This window comes from Polyodon spathula, chromosome 21 (genome assembly GCF_017654505.1).
Source record: "Polyodon spathula isolate WHYD16114869_AA chromosome 21, ASM1765450v1, whole genome shotgun sequence".
Taxonomy (NCBI): Eukaryota; Metazoa; Chordata; class Actinopteri; order Acipenseriformes; family Polyodontidae; genus Polyodon; species Polyodon spathula.
In genome coordinates this window covers 10,000,038-10,024,164 of record NC_054554.1, presented here as the reverse complement: position 1 = coordinate 10,024,164, position 24,127 = coordinate 10,000,038, and the positions used below count along the sequence as shown (strand labels likewise).

Sequence of the window (24,127 nt, the reverse complement as noted above, 5' to 3'; positions counted from 1 at the left end):
TACCATTTATGATCTACATAAAGGAATGCTGTCATGCTGTTAGAATGAGCTTCAGAGTTTAAAAAGACATGCAAACACACCACACAATATTGCATGTGTTTGTTTCTTTATGCACACAGCAGCATGAACAGGCGTGCACAAAAACCCTTCTTTTTGCCATACTTGGACTTCTCGCTCACCAATTATCTTGGTATCCCTAAATAGATAAATTGTCTCATCTTCAAAGATATGGCAAAGATTTTAATAAAAAATCCGTCCTACAAAAAAAAAAAAAAAAAAAAAAAAAAAAGACTCTGCAACAGTGACTGCCAATGTCGTTTCAGTTTGGAGAAATGTATTTCTTGGGAGAAAGTGAAATACAAATATCTCAATCAGTCATTCTTTTTGGATGTATTTAAAGACAATATTCAAGGTTACCAAAATGTTTAGCAAAGGGTCTGAGCAGGGTAAAAATGTGTAGTTATGTAAGACCAGGACTTACAAACTTTCCTAAACAAGAAAAAAAAAACTAAAACATACATACATAACATCAGGTTACTGACTGTAACCATGGTTCCTGAAAGAGAAGACGACCACAAACACTTCTTATGGACATGCCTGCCTATTGGGTAGCTATTAGTGAGCTCTTTACATTAGAACTGCTGATAGGCCCCTTCTTGGGATGACACACTCGGTCCCGCATACCGAGGGATTAAAACCGTCACACTGAGGAAGCCATTTCTCTTTTTGCATTGAACCCGAGAGGTCAACCGACGCGACCTCGTGGTTGGTGGTCGTCTTCTATTTCAGGGAACCAGGGTTACAACAAGTAACCTAACGTTCCCTTTCAATTCGAAGACGACCACCAACATTACTTATGGGAAAGTAAGGGGGAGAAGGAATGGCAGAATATTAGGGATGCATCAGAACTGCATAACCCAAGGGTTGGCGGTGTGAGCTTACAACCTCAAGGACCCTCGTATCTAATGAAGGCAGGGAAGGATCTACCACGTTAAGGCGGTAGAACCTGGAGAAACTATGAGGTGTAGCCAAGCTAGTACAGATATCAGACAGCGAGGCTCCTCTGAAGAGGGCCCAAGATGTAGATAGTGGAATGTGCGGCTACCCTCCCAGGCGGGGACAAGCCAGCACCGTCATATGCAGTCGAGACTGTGTCCACAAGCCAACGCGACAGCCGCTGCTTTGAGAGGGGCTGTCCTAGGGTCCGTATCGCGTAACATTCAAAGAATTGGTCAGAATGACGCAGAGCTCGTCTTACCCACGTAGCATCTCAATGCCTGCACTAGGCAGAGGAAATTCAATCTCTTATCCTCCTCCAAAGAAAACGGGGGTGGATGGAAGGACTCCAGTTCCACAGACTGCTTCATGTGGAAAGCTGTGATCACCTTGGGGAGGAAGGCAAGGTTTGTATGCAGTGACACTCTGCTGCCATCGTCCCAAATATGCATGGAAGAGCTGTGCACCGACAGAGCCTGCAGCTGAATGACCCACTTAGTGAAGGTAATAGCCAAGAGAAAGGCAGTCTTCATAGACAGATACTTCAAATCTATGGAGTGAATGGACTCAAACCGGGCCTTTGTGACAGCCTCCAGTACAATATCTAGGCTCTATTCGGGCAATTCTGGAAATATTTCCACTTGTAGTTGTACAGCAACCTAGAATTTTTGCGTACAAGAAGCCATCACATGTGTCCGGAACACAGAATGGCATGGTTCTGTCGCTGGCATTCAAGAAACTTGCAAAAAATGTTGCAGCGCATCAGTACCGACGTCAAGTTTGATACCAGTGGCATGCTGGCTTTAGAGGCCACCTCTGTTTTCTAGCACCCGGGGCTGAAAGGCTGCGCAGATGCAACAGGCCCTCTCACTCTCAAGGGCCAAGGTGGATGCTGGTTGCCCAAGCATCTTCCAGAGGGATTTTAGCCCTACAGGATGTGCAAGCATGAAACCCGGCATTGCTCATCATCAAGGTGGAGTGTTCAACACTGATTGGACCGTGTGTTGTGTGCACAATGTGCGCCACGTGCACCAGTTGTACCGAGCACCATATCAGGCACTAATTGCACTGTGTATCGTGTGCACTAGGTGCACTGAGTACATCGTGTGCACTAAGCACCATGTGCACCAGTTGCACCTGCAACATGCATATCAGAGAGCCAAGGGCTATATATGCTCCAAGGCACTAGCACTGTGTGCGTTGGGTGCCATGCGCGCTGGGTGCACGAGCACCGTGCACACCAGGCACCGTGTGCACAGAGTACACAGAGCACACAGAACACACTGCTGAGGTGAAAATGACCCAGGAAGTGCAAGTACAAACAGATAACTCGAGAATAAGGCATAGAGACTAAGAGCTTCCTTTAACCTAATGTCGTACCAGACACCATGTTTTTAAATGAAAATACATGCGTGCTATAAATGTGAGTTTATTTTAAAACTGCATACTTGAGACCTATACTGGTAAGATTTATGAAATAATTTTGCAGCCACAATTACTTGAAGGGTTGTTTTAAATGTATAAGCTGTTCCTGCTGCTTCTGGCACCAGAGTTTCTCTGTAACCAGTGATATTCCCTGTAAGCTACAGTACAATAAACGCTTATTTACTATTGCATTTTACAATGAAATAATTTAGGGTTAGGGTTACTTCGTCACAATGAAATTTTCAAGCTAAGAGAACTAATAACCGAGAACACTAAACTGAAGGATGCCTATTTATTACTGCAGTCACTACTGGCAGATTTCTGCAGATAGAAAAAGCCATGAGGCTTTTTTCAGTGTGGTAATGTGGTCCATAAAAACTATGCACATGCTGCTTAAAGTAGGTGGATTAAAAGCAGAAGGCAGAAGTCAAATTCAGTTTCTCTAAATCAAATGTCATTTACTGAACTATAAAGAACAATGCTATCCATGTTAGTGTTAAAAAATGCAAATCTACAGGGAACTATTATACAAAACCTAATACTGCTTTTGTGCTTGGTTATTAGTTCTGAATTCAGACAAATATTATTATAGGGTCATTTCATAACAATGCAACCAGAGCCATTGCCCGATTGCTAGATTTTGCTATAAAAATTCACCTGGGGGTTTTTGGGCTCGCTGAGTTTAGAAATGCTAATAATTTCTTATTTATTTTTAATTTCCCCTTTGAGCTGTAACCTGGCAAAGGTCAACTTAAAGTGAAAAAGTGACCCTGACCAGAAAAATCACCCTGGGCTCAACTTAGACGCAACTATCATGTGTAGCACCTTGTTCGACTCATAATGAACAAGGCTTTGGAGAAAAAAATACCAGGAGCACCCTACTCATTTTTGGCATGTTGCCAGACGAGGGGTAAGTAACGAGTTTTAGTCCAACCCTTTACCCTGTAGGGGATGCGGGTCCTAAAATGTTAGCTTCGCTGTAAGAACCTTTGGGACCACCCTTCCAAATTTTGTGTAACACGTTTTGTTTCAAGCCCCCCCACTGGTCACTAACCCCCACTGAAATTTGAATTTTTGGTATTTCAACCAAGTTTAGGCCGAAATAACTAACGTAAAGGGGGCCTGCAAAAAATTACCCAAAGATATTTTTGGATAGATGTTGATATCTACAAAAATTACAATGGTTAACCACTGCCACACCACAGTCAAACCATGTCCAAATTTGATCTCACAGAAACTGGCAATTATGACTCACTAAGGGTATCCATGGTTAAGCATGGTCCATATAGCCGTCCACAAATAGGTTTAATAAAAACAAGAGAAAAAAGCATTCGCGGGGGGGGGGGGATCGAGTTAAATCGGGTAAAGCCCGAAAATCAGACTTTCTAGTTATATACACACACACATAAGGGCTTCTGGCTTTGTGTGTTTTATTCCGACTTTTCGCCGCTCCTTTACAAATTAATTTCACAATTAACAGTTTCTCTGTTTTAATTCAGAAACCAAAACACATTAAACAGTGCTCAGGGTCATTTTAAAAGGGCCGTTACAGTTAAACACGACAAAAACACTGATGCTGGGGAGTAAATGACAAACAGAGTAATATTATGTTATTTTAAGGTGGGGTTAAGGAAAGGTCACATGTGCACGACGAATCATTACCATTTTGCTAATTTGCATACGTTTTGCGTCGTGTCTTGTATTATGTACGGCAGTTCTGACAGCACGCGTGAAGAAGATGCCAGCACCCATAGTGAAAGGAAAGTTTGCTTTCGAATGTTTTTTAAACCTCATTCCGTTTAGAAAAACGTCCTCAATTACACATGTACCAGCAGAGGAAGTCGAATTGATCACAACGAGCGACATTAAAGAACTCACACATTTAAACAACCAGGAGCCAAAGAAACCAGGACCAGTAAGGTACGTTTTTACTAGTTAAATTAAATAATGTTACTCTGTATTTCTTGATGTTTGTTAGACTGAGTTTAATAATCTGAGTCAATATGGAGGCTAGGGTTACCACTGTTCATTGCCGTTGGGATATGAGCTCAAAGCTCCACTCCATTTAAAAGTTTTTTTTGTTTTGTTTTTGGCTAGTGGCAATAGTTAACCATGATAATTGATGAAGAACAAAGAACTTTCAGAAAATAGAAAACAAATTAAAGCTTTCTTCTGATTAATTTTTTCCTCTGTAAATATTTATCTGTGTTGGCTGCCTTTCAGATGTTTTCCCCCCGGGCAGTCCTGTTTGCTTCCAGACACAGACAGACTAGTTAAAGAAGAGTCTAAACAGTGTGGCAAAGTCAACAATTAAACTGGAAACACAGCAGCTTCATCTGCACTGACAACTGCAATGCAAACTGCAGGGCACAGACTTCAAGCTGCCAAATGTTGCAAAAGAGTAGTGGGTTCTTCCTTCCTCTGTAGACAAGATTAGACAGCCATGGTTTCATTGAGAAACAAAGTTTTAAAAACAGTTGTTGTCTGAAGCAAAAGGCTCTTGAAAACAAACAAAAAGTACAGGCAATGTTCACTCTAGGTGTTCTGTGTCAACAGCACAAAACACTGCCTTTCATAAGCACTTCTAAGGGGATTAAATACAGCTTCCAAACTGAAAGGTACTCTATCCTCCAACAAAGCGGAAAATGGCCTTAATGGAACTGCTGTACGGATGAAAACCTTTAAATTGTTTACAAATTTAAAGGGACCGATACATTGAAAATACATCAATACACAAACTAGTGACTAGATTTGTTTGAAGAGTCCATTCACACTCATTTTGGGCAGCTTACTGTATGGCTTTATCATTGGGAGCCTTAAAGACCCACAGAGTTTTCAGACCAACCAGCTACTAGGAACCGGAAGAACATTCGTTATGAGTATGCTTGAACTCTTCAATGAAATCCAGTCCCCTTCCAGAGTTTGTTTTAATCAAACCAAACCAAGACCAAAGGTGGTCTCAGTTTGTTTGGCCACACAAACAGAGTCTGGTTTGTTTGTTTCAGCACAAAGCAAAATTCCGTAATATAGTATTCACACAAATGAAAATGCCTTCCATTTTAAAACCAGCTAAGGTGTTATGTATGAATTATGGCAATTACAAATACTGTGTGCATGTCTCTTCCCAGCTGACAGTGCAGGGGAAGTCACTTTTAAAAAGTAATCCACTAGAGTTACAAGTTACTTCAATTAAACTGTAACTAATAACAGTAACTTATTACTTACTTTAAAAATGTAACTAGTTACAATTACAGTTACAAATTGTAATCTCAGGCACAGTTTACAGTTTGGTCAGGCTGCATCCTGAGATATTCTTTGAAGCACGATGACATGTAAGGTTTGACTTGCACTGTTGAAGCTCTTTCTGATTTCCACATTGTGCATTAGTCGTAATCCTTTTTTTAAAAAGAAATCCGATCATGTAATGTATTACTCCTCAACACTGCCAGCTAAATAAAATGTGGCATAGAGAAGACGTCAACACATTTTTTGGCAATGTCAAAAGAACATTTCCAATATGTTTTTGAATGGCAGGCATGTGATACTTTAGCCAGATATAATTTGCTCTAGGAATACATGCTGACTTGTGCTTTTTGTTTTACAGTTTTGAATTAAAAATGGTCAAGAGTTCCTATACATTTGAAAAACAGGAAAGGGAAAATGATGGGATGGTAGAAATGACACTATATGGAGGGAAATGTGCAGATTGGAACTGCAACTCAAAACTGACGTGCTAATGGATTTTAACTGTTCCTCCAATTTATTTATTCAGTATTAATCACATTAAATATATTTCCAACAATTACAATGCAAGGGGTCCTGAGACCTAGATACTGTGCAGTAACTGCAACTGAGCAGGAGGATGTGTGCATCATTAACACCAGCGATCTTCTAATTCAACAGCATGTCTGAACAGGTGTTCACCCTGTCATTCAATTAATACATGCTCTTCACTGGTCCACAGTACTTTGTCAGCACTCGTGCTTCTCTGTGAAAAGTCACCCCAGCTGTCTGTATTGTGCAACAGAAGCCTTGACCTGATGAGTTCAGTTCAAGGTCTATAAAAATGGAATACAAAATAAACGAATTTGGTTGCATATATATGTCTCAACCTCACACCCACTGATTCCAGGACTTCCGTTAACAGAACTGCAAACAAAAATAAATGTTGGTCTTCAACTTTTGTAATTGCATTTTTGGTCTGTACTATTTGGCTGGTTCTAGAATCTTGAAACAAGCTTTGGTCTGATTCCGTATAAGTTCTGCCCACTGGTCTTTCAAAGTGATGTACGTTACTGATATTTTTATGACAGTCCTTGAATCAAGGAACTGATCATTCATTGAGGGAGGGTTTGACACAGTTATATCTAAAAGTTTCAACATTTGTCTCTGCAATGCACATTTACTCATTATAAAGGCCTTAGATGTGTAGTTTTGAAAGAAACACGTGTTACTCCTTTAACCTATTGAGTACCAGTTATCATCTTTTAAAATGAAAATACACGTTTGCTATAACTACTACTATGTAGCTAATGGAATTATAAAATGGATTTATAAAAATATTTTTTGGAATTATCTTGTCAGTTACTTTAAATCAGCAGCCTTGTGGAATATGGTGAGTGAGGCCCCTTTTACAGTTAAGCCATTTCAGTTAAAGCATAATGCATCTGATTGACTGACACTAGGGCATGACACTGAATCCTGAACTGACAACCATCAATAGTGTTCAAATAGTCTATCTACAGTAGTGACCATTGGCAACACTGTGGGGCCGGAGCGTACCTGACAGCACCATTGACATGACCTCATCACACTGTGTGGCGGAGTGTTCCGCCCCTTTGTTTATATTATTATTTGTATTATTATTGTTTGCGGAGAGGACGAAAAGCCGTCGCCATTATTTGCTATTGTATTTTTTATTTTAAAAACCTTGCGAGGATGTGACTGATCAGCTACTGATTACTTAACTAGCTGACAGTCATGCATCCTTATTAAACTCGTGCAGACTGTGGCGGTGGGATAATAAGATAATTTACTAGCTAGTTAACTCCTCTGCCATAATATAAAAGCTGCAGTTTTTCTTGTTTGGAGAAGGAGTGTTCGGGGAGTGGCGAATTAGGTTGGAGACAGGAGGTAAAATAACTGAGAAATAGAACAATTGCTAAGCACGATATTTATTTGTTATTTGTTTGGCTAACGCGACTTTTTGTTTTGCAAGTGTTTTGTTTAAATCTTTTGTTTATTATTAATGAAAGAGCTGAATGCCGCAGCATTTTAGTTTTGCCCCACCAGTACTTGTTTGTTTTGGTGTCTGTTTTTGGTCTGACGTCACCCCCTGCAGCCATCACTTTCGCACACCGTTAACCTTTCCAGTGCTTCAAGCTGGCATGGTTGTAGTTTTTTTTTTAATGATTTTACTTGAATTAAAAATGAAACATAATGCTCAGGTATAAGAGCCCATTTGTCTGGCAACAACCCATACCTATGCATGTTGTTTTGTTTTCGAAAGTAGGTATACGTGAATGATCCCTAATGCTATTCTGATTGGTTGAACTTGTCAAGCATTCCACTCTGATTGGCGAAACAGATTTTCAGAATTCAATATAGAGTATGTGGGTAAATATTTATGACTTGTCAACAACTTTATGTTGTGATGTCACAAAGTAAAACAGGCTAAAACAATAAAGCACACTATGTGTTAGTGTGGTTTTGATACTTTTAACAAAAGTTTAACAAAATCAGTAGTGGCAGTAGTTTGCAGCTGTTGTAAAAAACAGAGACAGGGACAAAGTTCCTGTGACATTGCCAAACTAAATCCTGACCACACCAACTCAAGTGTTACAGTTCCTTAAGGCTTTCAGAAGTTGTGTTGCTCATTTCCTAGCAGCATTGTTTTTGAAATGCAATGTCCTTCTCTCCAGCCAGTACTCCAGTTAGCCTGCTAAGCATAGAGTGTAACCGAAACCACAAGGAGTCAGGTAAACTGAAACTACTGCTTCATCCCAACCGGAAGAAACAGCCGTCACTCTAGAGGTCTAATGCACATCTTAGTGACAGCTGCAAAGAGATGAAGTCCTACTAGCAATCAGATAGACTTAGAAAAGTCTGCATGTAAACTACTGTAACATACAAATATAGGCTTCTACTGGCAGACAGGCAACACATTGCTAGTGGCACTGACTGGAGTCAGTTGTTCTCACTGTATCAAGTAACGATATCTTTAAAGTACCACAGGATATCCATCCGGCTAGTCAGGCCCCCCCCATCCCCGACCCAAACCAAGACCATACCCATTACAGTATAACAAAGATTCCTCTTTCTTGATACTGTTGGTATCTTTTATTTGGAAACTACAAATGAATGCAACAAACTTTTTGAACGTTGATCAGTATTTGTTTTGTTTGAATTAACAGGCAATGATACTGTACTAAATTGTAATAATTTAGTCCCTCTCAACTCAAAGCCAAGGACTGCAAAACAAACAGCCTAACAAGACGGCCATGTCTTCTAAAATCCACTTTTACCCAATGTGGATTTGAAAGCGATATTACTGACTTTTGTTGGTCCAAAGGTACCGATATTGTTTCTTGACACCTTTACAATTACAAATACGTATGCGTCTCTGCATACAACTAAAACAAATGACCTGTTTTTTTTGTTTGTTTTTTTTTGTTTTTTTAAAGATAACTTTGTACAGTCTGTCTTTCTGGTCTCCCAAGGTTTTCTTGAGCACTTTTGGTGGCCAAGATGGGTGTGAGCGATTCTGTTTCTTATACCACGAACTGTAACTCAACACTTTCCCCAGCTAGTAATGCTGGATCACTGTGTAGCGCACACACATCTTGTATTGTTGTTGGATTTTCACTACACTCAGCATTGGTTTAACATAGCTATTCCCTTCCCAGGTATTCCTATATGACTTATTATTCAAATGATCAGACCATCAGTCTCCCCCCACTGGTGCTCCATTGATTCTCAGACTACCAAGCTTGGATCGGAAGAGGCACAGCAAGAGAGAGGCTCCATATACCACTGACTACTAACACCGTCCCTTCCTTATGTTTATCTGGCAATAGATTCAATTAATGGAAGAGCCACAGAGCTCCACTGCTTTTTTGGAGTATCCTTTCAGTCCCGCATTCTTGAAAAAGCTTAGCAGAATTCAGACGCAGTGACAAGGAGGTAATATTAACCTCCTCTGATCACAGCTTAGAGGCGGCACTAGTCCTGTACAGCTGCATGGCTCATTACCTTGCTTTGATCTAACCTCTCGAATCCCACTTAAACCAGCAACTAATGAACTCAAAATTCCTTTATCCAAATATAGAAAAGCTGGCAATTTACACTAAAGAGGTGACTTCATATGCAGACTAAATGGACTGGACCTTTAATCACTTTCTGCGTAGTAGCTTGTGTTTTACTATTTATTTATATTTTATCATTTCCATAGGTCAGTTAATATGTTAACGTTTGGTCCAACAACTCGATAGTGGGATAGCACTAACGCTACACTATCTTTTGTCTAATGAAATAATTGGCTTTTCACTTTATTACAGCACTTGTTAAATCACCTTTTTTTTATTAATGCAAATCAGATTAATTCAAAACTGTAAGTGTACCAAGCAAGACTCCCATATAACTTTGCATTTCATGTAGCCTCAGGCTTTTCAAAAGCAAGTGCTTCCAACCTTCTGTAAAATTAGCTACTCAGTTTCTTGACTCCCTCTCTGCTAAATCTGAAGTAGTGACTTGGGTTAACTTTATCTATAGCATTTAGGGTTTAACAGTATACACTGCAGTTAAGTCCCCTTCTTTTTTCTATGCTAAAGAAATTAAATAATTTTAAACTGAATCCTGGGATTAGCCTTTTTTGTAGTGAGGTGACCAAAACCGGACAGTCTGGTTGGGGTCCAACTAGAGCAATATATTGTCTTAGCCAAACTTGCCATGACTTGTATTCAACACTTCCAACCTAACATTCTGTTTCCCTTTTAATAGCCTCACCATGATATACTCTGCATAGGACTAATGGAATACACTTCTCTTCCACCATATAATCAAGCTCCTAGAACAGACCGCTGAGTGCTGAAGCAGCTGCCCATGCACACAGTGCTCAATGCTTGGGAAAAAAAGGCAAGAAACTAACTAAGTTAAATGAGTGACAACTTTAACTCATGTCAGGAAACAAATCAAACTCATGTGAGCACTGCTCTCTGAGCACAGCTGCATTTTCCAATGTGTTGCTGTTGCCAATTTTTAAAGATTCCACTACTCTGAATGAGTTACTGGTGAAGATAAGGTTCAACTGAAATGGGTTTTAAAGAAAATAAATTAAAGGCGGCAAAAAAGACATCTTTACACAAATCCTACTGCAGAATTGCCAACTGAGATAAGTTTGTTTTTCAGAAGTTTTTCAACCTTTTTTGTGCTAGTGCAAAGGAGATCAAAAGAGTTTTTACAAAGTTTCCAATGCGTTTCATGAAATACGTTTGAATTTCCATGTGACGTTTTCTTAAATACCAGAAGATTGGTAAGTGCTGTCACAGAGTACAGTAAGGAACAGCTTGTTCCAGTAATTCTTCTCTCACTACTTTTCTCAATGTGTCTGCTGCTGAACAGTCCAGTGATGGTTTTGTGTTTGATTGTATTTCGAGCCTTGACATTCTCAAGAGCCCTCTATTATTGTCATACAGAACACTTAAGTCGTTTGTTCCCCTCTTGTAAGGAAGCACAAAGAAGGCAAAGAGTACATTAGAGCTTCCAAAAAGATACAGTACATTCAAGTCTTTGAAATGCATTTATGGATAACAATAAAAAAAAGACCTTGTGAGTTAAGCCTCAAAACAGATGAATTAACTGATGTCTAAAATCTAAACTCATTCTACACTGTATGTTTTTGTAATGTAATTTGTTGAGGTATAAGGTTACATTTAACTTCTAAGAAATGTAGCCCCTGTAAAACACTGTTATATTTCGAGGTATTGGTCTGTATTTTTTACTATGGGCAACTCGCAATCAAAGCCTTTGAATTGTGTTTATTAATTCATTCATTTATTTCAAAAGTATGCACGCCTTTCCTGGTTTCATTTATCTAAGACTTTAAAGCAGTAGGTAAGGGGATAATGAAACCCTAATCAAATGACATTACCGCTGTTTCTAAAGCCCCTTTCACACTGGCATGCTCTACCCAGATCGAGTAGGGTTAACTTGGGTGACAGACGCAAGTAAACAATGCGAGTATCAATGCGAGTATCAATGCCCCAGAAGCAGCTTGTTATAGACCTTCCGTCCAAGCTTCTCTGGATTGAACTGTCGGCCCAAATGTTCATTAGAGCAAGTGTTTCTTCATCCGTACTGTAACCTGGCTCATGGTGGGTCTCAAGCAACACAAATCTAGCTGAACAGAATAAACACAAATGTTCATCGCGGAAGTGAAACCTTCACGCAGGTGTGGCTGTTTGTTATTTCGTCGTCCGTCGTGCATTTTGTCTCGCTCAACCTGGGTCAAAGCGTGTCAACCCACATCTTGAGGTGGGTCGCTGGTTTCTCAAGGTCTAAGGAGGCAAGCCCTGTTCCTGTTTCTGGAGTTCTGGGCTGTCAAGATCAGCACATACTTCTCATAAATGTGGCAAATTGAACAAATCTGTGTTTTGTTTGTCATGCAACCTTTTATTTTCTGCTTGTTTAATTATTAAATGCTGAGCGGTAACAATCACTCAGCTTCACCAAACTCCACCTCTCTGTTTATTTTGTGTTGGTTCCTGTTTCTGGTCTGACGTCACCCACTGCACCCGTCTTTCTGACAAGGACTTAATTCTTTGTAGGAATAAGCAAAACCACATCCATTACTGCTGCAAAGTGACACCACTCAACTGAATACAATACAGTCTTAATCACTCCAGAATCTTAAAAAGACTAAATGGTCAAACGACTCCCATTACCGTCTGTATAGAAAGCTTGCTAATTGGTTACAATACAGGATAACAGGATTGTAAGGGAACTAGGGACCTCTCATGAATGATTCACAAGTGTACTAGAAAGGGTTGGGTTAATTCGTTTTGAAATGTATTTGACCAAGTTTTTTTTTTTTTTTTTACATACCTGTACAGCAACACAAATACATTCTATCAGCTAAGAATACTGTATCAGTTAAAACAAAACTATTTACAAAGGGTTGATATTCCCAAAATACTACATATTTTAGAATTGAAGTAAACTTTGGTTAAAACTTTTACTTAGATAAGTATATTGTAATGGAGGAATTTCAAAAAGACTGTGGGAGACGACGGTAATAGACTATCGTACAGTGACTTGAAATGAGTTTGGCCAGCGAATGTAAGGGCACAACAGGAAAAGTTAAGGACATTATTTTGATAGCTACAACAGAAGACATTCTCCACAAAAAGTAAGGAATTCAATGAGAAAATTTAAATTATCAGTTTATAATATATTCAACCTGCTGGACGATTTGATAAGCTGGCATGCCTGGAAAGAATGCTCATCATCAGGCAAAAACACTGGAATATGTTGAAGGAAGGCTTCTGCGAGTGATATCTGCCATGTAAAACTAAAAGGTAGTCTTCATACTAATTAAAACAGAAACACATGCACACACAGAACGAGGCTAGAGACAGAGTCTCCTTCAAGTTCTCCGCCAGCCTGCTTAACCACACAAAGACAGCTGGCATAACATGGGCACAAAGAAATAACTCTTTAATCTTTCTCCAAAGTGTGTACTTGTATTCATTACCAGAACTATCTCAGCCAACACACCACTGTACTGTGGACCACTGCGTTTGTATGCCTTTGCTCATTCTGTAAGCAATCTCTTCTACACAGGCCTGCATTTCATTCTTGTGGGAGTCAAATCAAATCGATCAACACTGTTTTGGGCTTTGCTGCAAAAGAAGAAAGTATAAAGAATGATACAGACATGCATCACTTACAACACATATAAATATGATGTGGGTGGGAGTGGGCCAATTTCATAGCTACTTTCTTCTTCAGACCCAGCACCATGGAAATTGGAAGTGTCTGGGTTCTCCAGCATAAAACAATGTAGTCTTGGAGCATACAGTTAGTGTAGTAATGTGTAACTTGTTATCAGATGTAACTCTTCTGTGATTATGACACCGACCTGCTGCTGATCGCAAGGCAGTAACAGCAAAAGATCAAGGCTCACTAGCTAATTGGCCTCCATCAGTACCAAATAGAGTGGCTGCCTCTTGTGACATTTTTCCCATTTCCAGTCATTAACATTTCATTAAGCCCTATTATTGTCAATCCCAAATTATGCATGTCGAGTCTCTGTTGATAACAAATTATTTGTCATAAATGTCAAGAATAACTACCTGTTAATGTCAATGACTCAGAATCCATAGGACAGCAACACTTTCTACATATGTTCTCACTTTTTAAAACCCACATCAACAACTAATGCATAGGCAAATGTAAACACTGTGTTGGTGTGTTGCAAGTCTTTACATGCCTGTGCTTTAAAACAGTAGCTCTGTGGTTTTTCCTTTCTAACTGTGTGATTAGTGTTGATGCTGGGTATTGTATAGTTAACTTACTGTACTGGTTTTAATGCAGATAGTGAATTATTATGGTCAGGGTATAAATAGGTATAAAGAGAGGGAGAGAACATGTTTAGGCTATCAAAATAATAAACTTAGACTTGCACAACTCTTGGTTTTATTTGAGCTATTTCTGTAGAAATCCATTCCCCATTGGGTCTTCTATATGAAGCAAGTAAATCAATTTTGGATGAAGGGGGATACATGAGCTAAATGATAAAATGCTGACAGGGTACTTGATATCTTATTTTTCAAACAGTAAAAAAAATGATATGTCATTTAAAGAATGCTCTATAAAACATGACACACCAAGCATGGTTCCATTTTTAGACTTCCTCAAAGAAATACAGCAATGCTTTCTATATGTAGGCTGTCACATCAAATATCGGCTCAAAATGTGGTCAACTGGTTAACTGGTTTAACAGCTTAAAGCCTGGGACATTCCACGCTGGTTTCTTTTATTTAAAGTGCTTGTGCTTTAGAAATAGCTCCATTTAAACTGAATGCAAATCATCCCGCCCCAACCAGAGACCTCAGTGTGTAACCTCAGCGAGGATGGGCTTGGTAAACAAATGTAAATGAAATCAGAGTCCGGTAAATGGGTCATGTGATTTGTATAGCAGCAGGTGAGTGCACTTGACTTTTATCTCAGTGTCAGAAGCCATTCATGTTGAGAAGCATCTGTTTGAGGCTTGGGTGGTTTTAGTCCAGTTTTTAAATAGACAGGCGTCAACACTGTAAAGTCTAGCACTAATCACAGACTACCACACGTAAAGCAACATCGTATAGTCCAAGATTCCTCTTAATCGGGGGAAACCAGCTACTAAAGGTATACTTTTAACATTTACATTGTCTGAATACTTGATATTCTACTCCATATACAGTATGTGAGAGAACAAGCGAGGGAGGGAGAGAGAGCAAGAGATGTCTTCAAAAGTTTGCATACCCCAAATGTGTGGAAATATACATACGTTGGGGATTGAAACTGTTGAGGACAACTTTGTTGTCAACACTTTGTGCTTAAGCATTTTGTTTATTTCTTTCTAAATAAAACCAGATTTGTACCTGAATATTTATTCTTTCTTCATTATATATTAAAAAATCCATCCGATTTCACCTGATTTTTTTCATTAAATAATTCTACCCAATTTTTAAAAAAGCATTCAAACGAATTTGGAAAAAAAAAAAATCACCCGAAAATCAGACGACCTAATAATAGTCTGACAAGAAACAACAACAGAAAATGATAGATATTAATGATATTAAAGTGAAAATGTAGGACCCCTGTCACGTCCAATCACAGCTTGGCCAATGTTCAAATGTTCAGCTGAATCAGCAGATGATGCTATCTCATCACCCTGGTCCATTACTGCTGGGGTCCTGCACTGCTCCTTTCAGGTGACCTTGATGCAATATAATTTCTGCATCACTGTCCATCCAGCTTCTCTTACTATGGAGGTCAGAAGTTACTTAAAAAGACTGTGGGACAGATTCTTAGCTTTTTTTTAAATTATTTTATTTTACTCCAAATCGTCATTAGCACAGATTTTTTCAGAAAGGAAAAATTGTTCTGATAAACAATTCAGAAATTTCAAAACTGTAGTCTGTTTTTTTGTCTTATTAGTTATATGATTGTTGCTGGTATTTTTCCTTTTAGAAAAGGCACAGAAATAAAGATTCAGAGTACAAATATAACGCAGTTATTTTGAAGTCCATTTTGATCATTAAAAAAAAAAAAAACTAAAGTAAAAATGTCTTTACAAAAATTAGTGACTATCCATGGTCAGTATTCGTGGATACAATGTTATTTAAGCTTTGTTAATAAAGCCCTAATAACCTTAAAAACTGGGGAGGGATACTTATTGCCCACTTATTTCCCCTATATTTTTGCAATGCTGGTGACAGTCAAAACTGATCACACATTACCAGTCGTGTGTGGCAACTGTGTTTAGTTATGTGTTTTTACTCAGTTGCAACACAGTGTTATGCTGAACCAGCAGTTGCAACAGCCCAGGGCTCTGTCTGCTGATCCGCTGTGATCCCTCTTGTGAGGTTCAAAGGGACACTGACAGAAAAGAAGCTGGAACTGATCCATATGTTTAACACCTTATAAGTCTGACTTCCAAAACATTCTTTATAATGAATTCCTAGATCAGTACCAAACCTAGTATATCTTTATATCAGATTTGACACTGAAATTTGGAAAAGCATCAGAACATTTTGGCACGCATGCAATCTGTAATCAGATCAATTATTTTAGTAGTTGCCCGCAGTCTTGGTAGTTATTGCAAGAGTATAGCTAAAACAATGGTTACATCAGGCATTGCATTAAGGCTTCAGTTTCCATTGCCTTGCGTTCTTTGTTAGCCAATTAAACGTTACTGTATTTTGTAAACCAACTCCCCATACATCTATGGAATTTACTATAAGCTCCCCTTAGGCAGGTGTTTTAGGACAGCAATTTAAAATTGCAGTATTAGTGTAACGTGTACTAAAAATGTGGATGTTTCGGTTCTTTATTTAATGGGTAACGAATACCTGAAATGGTGGAGGCTGCATTGTACTTCACTGCTCATTCAATTACTATTAACCAAACATAGCAAGCTCCACACAGCCCCAGACAAGTGAAATCATTAATGATCCCTACAAGGTCGTTCTAATGCCACATTATTCTGGCTATCAAGTTTTCATTATATAACCAAAGTAAGTTCATTGTTGTTGAATCAAAGCTCTTACAGCACTGAGACTCGTTCTTCTTTAGGTCAGAAGGCTTGTTGTTTAATAAAAGCCCACAGTATTTTGTTGAAGATGAGAACAATTCAGTTGCTCCAGGTTAAACTGGCACAACCCAATTCAAGGCATGGAATCAGCCAGGCACAGATCACATGCTTATCGTGGCAAATAGGCCTCAGCTTTTATTTGATTGCCACCTTTCTGTAAATTGTATGGGCACTGGTATTACAAATCATATGGCACGAACAATCTTTTTAACATCTAATAGTAAACCTGAGTCTCTTCTGTGCTTTTCTGTCAGTAAAAAAATGTCAACCACCAGGAATGGTCCAATTTTAACTGTTTAAAATTAATATAAATTAAGGCCACAAAATACCACCACATTTACAGTGAAGGCAGCATATAGATAGGAAGAGTGATAGGCAAACTGCAGCAAAGCTTTGGTATTAAAGTTTTAGTAAATATAGTGGGGGAATTTTAATAAGTAGACAGTAGTAATCTTGTAATCTTGCAAAACCCATTAAACTAGTGTATTATTAATAGAGTACCGCTCTAAATGAGTCTCAGCAGCATACTAACTGTAAATGTATTCCATGTATGCTTCTGCTGTAACTGGATTGCAAGAAGGAGCCATCAAACTTCATGTATTTGAAATGACATGATTTAATAATTGAAGCCATCAGTGTAAGTACTTCAAAAGTCCCGCTTAACCAAGAAAAAGGAGTTTTCAATGAACTATAACCTTTCTCTGACTATAATATATACTTCTTACCATTTGATAATTTGCAATGAAATGATAACAATAAAAAAAAAAGATCTGAATTGTGCATTGGGTACTGTCAACAACTTGCTTCATGTTCCTCACCAAGCAACATCACAAATCTGCGATGCTTCGTGAGGACACTAAAATCAAGTTATTTAATTCCGAATGTTGTTAGATATATGTGAGGATGAGAGTGTGAGAGAAAGGGCAGATGTATTACTGGGCAACCATCTGAACAATCCCAAGCGACCCTATTAATAAGTTGCCCTGTATGGGTGAATTGTGTACTTATCTTCTAGACAGGCGTGTAAATAGTACCCACATTTATGTTTCTTCCGTTCTACAAAGTCAGACAGGTCTGTCCCATCAGATGTATGTGTATATATATATATAAATATATATAATATATATAATATATATTAATATATATATATATAATATATATATATATATATATATATATATATAGATATTCCCCAAATAAGGACTACTAGGGTAGATGAAGAAACAGTTCCCCAAATAAGGACTGGTTCTCTCAGCCCCTAATTAAGCACAGCTTCCATCATTTTCTAGCATATGGACATTTCACAGAAGATTCTGACAGCCTGTTGTAAAAAAAGACAAATAACTGAGAAATTCCTGGAAAAGACTTTGTAAGACAGCGAATGCTGGATTACACAGAATACACTGCCTGGAGAGTTCATCTTATATTAAATGCAGAATGCAGTGCAATGAGGAATAAGCATTTCATAACTGAAACTAGAGAAGTTCATAATGATATGATCTTATAGTGCTTGCATTTTACACATCTGACTGACTAGAGGTTTCTTTTCACCAGTACAAACTCTACTGCCAGTAAAAACACAACCTGGGCTGGAGAAAACATTTATACTTTATTGGTCTTAAATTTAGAGTGGAAAAATGTGTAGTTGTATTAATTTATTTTGGTTTAGCTACTGGGCAGTGGAATTAGCATCATATTGGTAGTATTTGCCTTTACATATCATAACGCTAATATGAAAGCTTTTTTTTTTTTTTTTTTTTTGGTATTTAAAAACAAAAACATTTTTGGACCAACATCAAATATAGGTATTTACTTCTCTTAAAATGTTTGTGAAATTGAAACTCATGCGCATCTTCTAAAATGTACAGCTTTGAAATAAAAGCAAAACCGGCGCACTGTGGCAACTGACAGCCACGAACTAAAAATCAATGCGAGGCAGATCTGAAGCACGAGAAGTAGAAGCAAAGGCTTAAAACTGTTTTCAACATGCTTTAAAATAAATGCTGTATATAAGTGCTGAAGCCAATCGTCTACATTCGTTGCATGCGTACCACGGATTATTATAACGTTTAGTACAATAGGAAATATTATGAATTTAGCTGGAAGCTTGAAAGAAGCACGTAAAATGCGTTCGGTCATCTTCGTTTCTAGGAAATTGAGAGACGATAAAATGAAACCAAAACAAAAAAAAAAATAAAATAAAAAAAAAATACAAAAAGTACAAATCTGCGTTGATCAGATACACGCCACATTTGATAAACACTAACAAACGATTTGATATCAGTTCTGTACATTTAGCATGATACGGCTGCATAATTGAACGGCACATAATTGAACGGCACATGTCCACAAGGAATGTTGCACACTTAATAGTTATAATATATAAACAAATAAACACATTTCAAATACCACAGTTGTAAAACGTACATTGATATGTGTCTTCATGTATCCTAAGTTACTTTGTAAATATTTTACATTTTCTTGGTTGACTTTGATCATGCAACCATACAGTGTAACAGAAAATTTGACTGCACTGCTATCAGATCAGATAACCTGCGCCTTTTTCTTTATCATATGTTTTGTTTTTTTTTTTTTTTTTTGTCCTTTATATTTAGTAGGCTATCGTACTGAGTAGCACTTTTTCTGCAAAACTATTTTAATTACCACCAGGCCTGGATAAATCCTCAGAATATGTTGTATTGACTCACCTTCGAGTGTAACCTCTTTACCGGCCTTTTTCAGTGCCTGGACTGCCTGATCGTGAGTTGCTTCACGGAGGTCAATGCCGTTGACAGACAGAATGGCATCCCCGACCCGAAGAGCCCGACTGTGGTCCGCGGCGAGTCCCGGGAAAATCTTGGAAATCAGGATAGGCATACGGTTCTCCTGCCCCCCTTTGATACTGATACCAAGCCCACCAGACTCCTGTTTAAGTACTCGAACTTTTCTAACCATCTCAGAACCACCACTTTCTAAAGCAATATTAGTTTCCCCAGACCTCACTGGTCCTGCGCTACTAAAACTACAGCCGGGATTACCATAACTGGAACCAGGGCTACCGAAGTCAGAAACCGTCCCGTTATCATGGGGTACCCGACCCGAACCAGGGCTGTCGACCCCGGAGCTGGTATCAGTTTGATCTCGGTTTGTCCCACCACTGCCAGGGCTCCCAGTTCGCCTGAGCGCACTGTGATTCAAATGCTTGTTGAATGATCGGTTCGAGTTGCCTGCTGCCGTCCCTGGTTCGGTACCGTTTGTCACCCCATTCCACGCCCCTGGCGAATGGCTAATATTATATTCGATAGCAACCCCATGCCCTGGTTCAGCACCAGCTGTGAGGGTGAGTGTTTCCCGGGTGAGTTCTGCCAATACCCGAATCCAGCGGTCCCGGAGCAAAAGTTCCAAAAGTCCATTCTTATCAGCCCGTGTCCAGACAGCCATGTTGTTTGTAATTCAAATTGCAGTCATATTTATTTTTTAAATCACTAGGTTAATGCGACACACCCACACGCCTTTAAACTCAAGTGAAAGCTTTATGCAAAGGAAACCAGTATTAGAAATACTTATTCGTTCGTAAAGGGAGCAGCAAAGAGAGAAAAACTTAGGGGCAGGGTGGTTGGGGAACCAATCGCTGCCCCGTCCACGTATTATTTATTCATTAGGAGGACGGGTTTTTAGGAGTAGCGTTTTTGAAAATTGACAAATGGGTGGAGATTATATATATATATATATATATATATATATATATATATATATACAAATTACATCAGATATATATATACATTAGTACATATATGTGTGTTTGTGGTTACAGTACAATGGCCTCTGTACATGTCAACCGGAGTACAGTTGGTAGGGAAGGGATTTGGTTATCATTATAGATAACGAGATACTGCAGTTTTATTGTATGTTATCATATATCTATAAACAGTTACGGGCGGGGGGGGGGGATAACATAATATATCTAGTGATAATGTAATATCTAGTCCCAGAATCGTTCAATATTTGTTATGTATAAGAAAGACTGTGTAATTGTAAAAGTATTTTTGAAGAAAATAAAACAAATAAAATTACTTTCCTAAGAAATGTTTCTGAGGAATTTTGCTGCAATGGTGCAAGTGTAGTTAATAGACAAAGGATGCCCTCTAGCGGTTTTGTTGGGATAAACAGTGGAAGAGACCTAAGCCGCTTAATGATATTCTCTGCGAATGTGCATTAGAATGTATCTAAATGAAAGAGCAAAATCAGTAGTAACATCATAAGGAAGGTACAATATAACGGAAGGTGATTTCAATTTGAAAATCAAAATCAAATCAACACAGGATTTTAAAAAATAAAATAATCACAGAACCACTTTCAGTATACTGCAAACAAATTATGTGCCTATTATGTAAGTTTGAATAGGGCTGAAATCTAATTCTAGTAAATGGAATAGCATGAGTACTGGAATACGAAATTAGACCATTAGCTAAGATTGCCTCTCCTTTGGGAAAAGGTATCCATGGTATTTCTAAAACAGAATAGCTCCCCGGATGATAATTACAAAAATAAACCTCTTCATGGTATACCACACACATTGCTAGCAATTTACAGGCCTGCTGGTTATTGAACTGAACTCACAATTCTGCATGTTAATTAGGGATATCCTCACGATCCTCAGAGCAGGCAGGTATCAGATGTGGGCTGCATGCATGTAAACAAAGTGTGTTCTTAACCCTTCTATGGTACAGAATATAATTTAATTTGCTGTAAAATGTGCTTCTTTCAAAATCTGCATTTCAGATCCACACAGGGAGTAGAAATTCACTGAATTAGTCAACTAACTCACTCTTTTAAATAGTAGGCTGATTGTGCTTTCAAATTATATATATATATATATAATTTCTCTAAAAGACTCAGAAAACTACACTATATCAGAGCTACAGCCAGACTAGAACATAATAACACCAGAATGCATAATATATGATCTTCTGTGAAGAACTACCATTTGGCTATATAATTCCACAGGCAGGCAAAACATAGTACTATGCAAGACATGAATGGAATTTAGAATGGGTCTCATTTCTAGGACCTAACCATTTTAGTGATACATTTCATATGTTGGTGTTTTTAGAACTGGGGACATGAAAATGTTGACTTTAAAAGGAGTTAAAGAAATATATTTTAACATAATAATAATAATAATAATAATGAGATAAGGGGTCAAGTGTTTACTCCAGTCTTTAACCCGTTTTGAAACACCTATTCATTTTAGACCCAAACAACTAAGTTATATATTTCAAGTCCTCTTAAGTACTCTCAAAGTGTTTTGTTTTTTTTTTTTTTTTTTTTTAAATACAAAACATGATTTTTTTCCTCTCTTTTTACAAAATAAGAGTTAAAGAACAGAGGAAAACTAAAGAGGAACAGAGGAAAATAAAACGCTAGGAATTCAATTTTTAAGCCTGGGTTATTACTTTAAATGCACTTCCAGTGTATGATTTATAATGGAAATCCCAAAACCCATTTAAATAGATACACAGACGAGGGTATGTAACTCGTTATTAAACTTCATTCTCTTTTGACCTAAAATGCATCACTTAAGATTAATCAGATCTCATTCTGACAGCAGTCGTCAGAATGATGCAAAACTTAAGATTGCTGCAGTGATTTCCACCACATGAGAGCAGATGTTAAACTTCATGCTGATTTGAACTCAGCTCTCACCAAGATAACCACCAACTAAGACGTAGCTTTACAGTAAACTAATGTAATCCATCTGCATCTCCATCCATTTGCGTTGCTTTCCATCTGATGATGTAGAAATCCTTCTGTCTGGTGTTGATTGCTGAAGTGTAATGCTGGCTGCAGAGATCAGCTTATTTTGCCTCCCCAGCGCATCAGCACACACAACGGCAGAGATGCTGGCTCCGGGGATCAACCCAGTGCGGCCTCCCCAGTGTATGAGTATGACAACTGCCTGGACTGAGGATTCATCTCTGGGGTCTTCAGGGCCCCTTCCGTCCTTGGTGTTTCGTCATCTAGCCCACGATACCTCAAGAGGGCTCAACAGTGATTCTGGCGTCCTAGCATCACCCTCCCTCCATCCCCCCACTCAGCTCGGCCTAGCTTACTTACCCGTACATCAGCGTTGCTTTCTTTCTATTGTGCTTGAGATCCCCATCCAGATTCTTTCCGTCTCATCCACAGCCAGTTGCTGCTCCTTTCTACTGCTTCAGATAAGTTCTTCACTGTGCAACGCAACTCTTGGCCACTGAAATAGACACCTGGTTGTAGAGTGTGCCACAAATACTCGACAACCCACCTCTGGGTAAACTCAGACTCTCCATCCTGGCTGTTCCACTTCAGCAGCTAGTTAAGCATACTGAAGTTTCTTCCTCTCATACGCCTCATCCACAGCATCCTCCCATTGGCACTGTTAACTCTACTAGATGAGCAAGGCGTGCTGATCCAGAAAACAAGACGACGACAATGTCTGGTCGAAGGTTAGTGTTGGCAATCTCAGGTGGAAAAATAAGCCATTGACCAACATCTGCCAGCAGCTTCCAGTTGTTCTGGGCGAGGCTTGGTTTTAACACCTTTTCTTGGTGGTTGCTCTCCTGGATGGAGGAATATTTTCTTTTGTATGCAATGCTTTGATGGAACTGGTGGCAACTTATTGGTCAGGTTACACTTGTCTTCTTCCAATGTTAAGGCCAAACATCGCAGCACCTGGTCATGGTGCCAAGTAAACCGTCCTTGGCTAAGACCCACCTTACATCCTGTCAAAAAGTGCCTTAATGTTGCAGGTGATGAACCCAAAGGACATGAGGGATCCTCACCCACCCAGAGGTTTAGATTCTGTGGTGATGGGAGAACATCATGTTGATCTGATGAGGAAACTGATCCTGCAGTTCCATTGTCCATAGGTCTTGCCAGCCAATCTTGCATTATTCCACACGGAAACAGCCTTTATACACCTGATCCTCTCCTCCTGCTTATTATATTGATTTAGATTTGAGCGATAGCTGCAGAGCTATCCGTTTCAATTTAGACACTTTGTCTACCATCCTGCTCTACAAATCAGATCTCAAAAACACAAAAGAAAGGGATTTTTTCCCCCTCACTTTTTTTCTGCTGTCAAATTGCATAGATCAAAGATGAGAGGTTAACAAAATGTAAGGATCTTGGCAATGCTGAACAACTGCCAGACTGAAAGGCAGGGTTTACAGAAATTAGTTGTGGAGATAGGTTGAGGGAACAGTCTATTTAGCCTAGAACAAAGAAGGATTAGAGGGGGAGGTTGAATTTAAAAAAAAAAAAAAAAATTAAAAAGGGGTTGAAAAGTAAACCCTCGCTACTCTCAGTATG

The 24,127-nt window shown here is 38.7% G+C and overlaps 1 protein-coding gene across 1 annotated transcript in view; it reads right to left on the bottom strand.

Annotated features, from left to right (window-relative positions):
• The window catches only part of LOC121296403 (beta-2-syntrophin-like), a 59,844-nt gene extending 39,468 nt beyond the window's left edge, over positions 1–20,376 (bottom strand). Inside the window, exon 1 of the mRNA XM_041221920.1 lies at positions 19,486–20,376. Within this exon, the coding sequence (XP_041077854.1) occupies positions 19,486–20,218 (733 nt within the window). The 5' untranslated portion in view covers positions 20,219–20,376. The remainder of the gene's footprint in view (positions 1–19,485) is intronic.
• Positions 20,377–24,127: the final 3,751 nt, after the last annotated feature.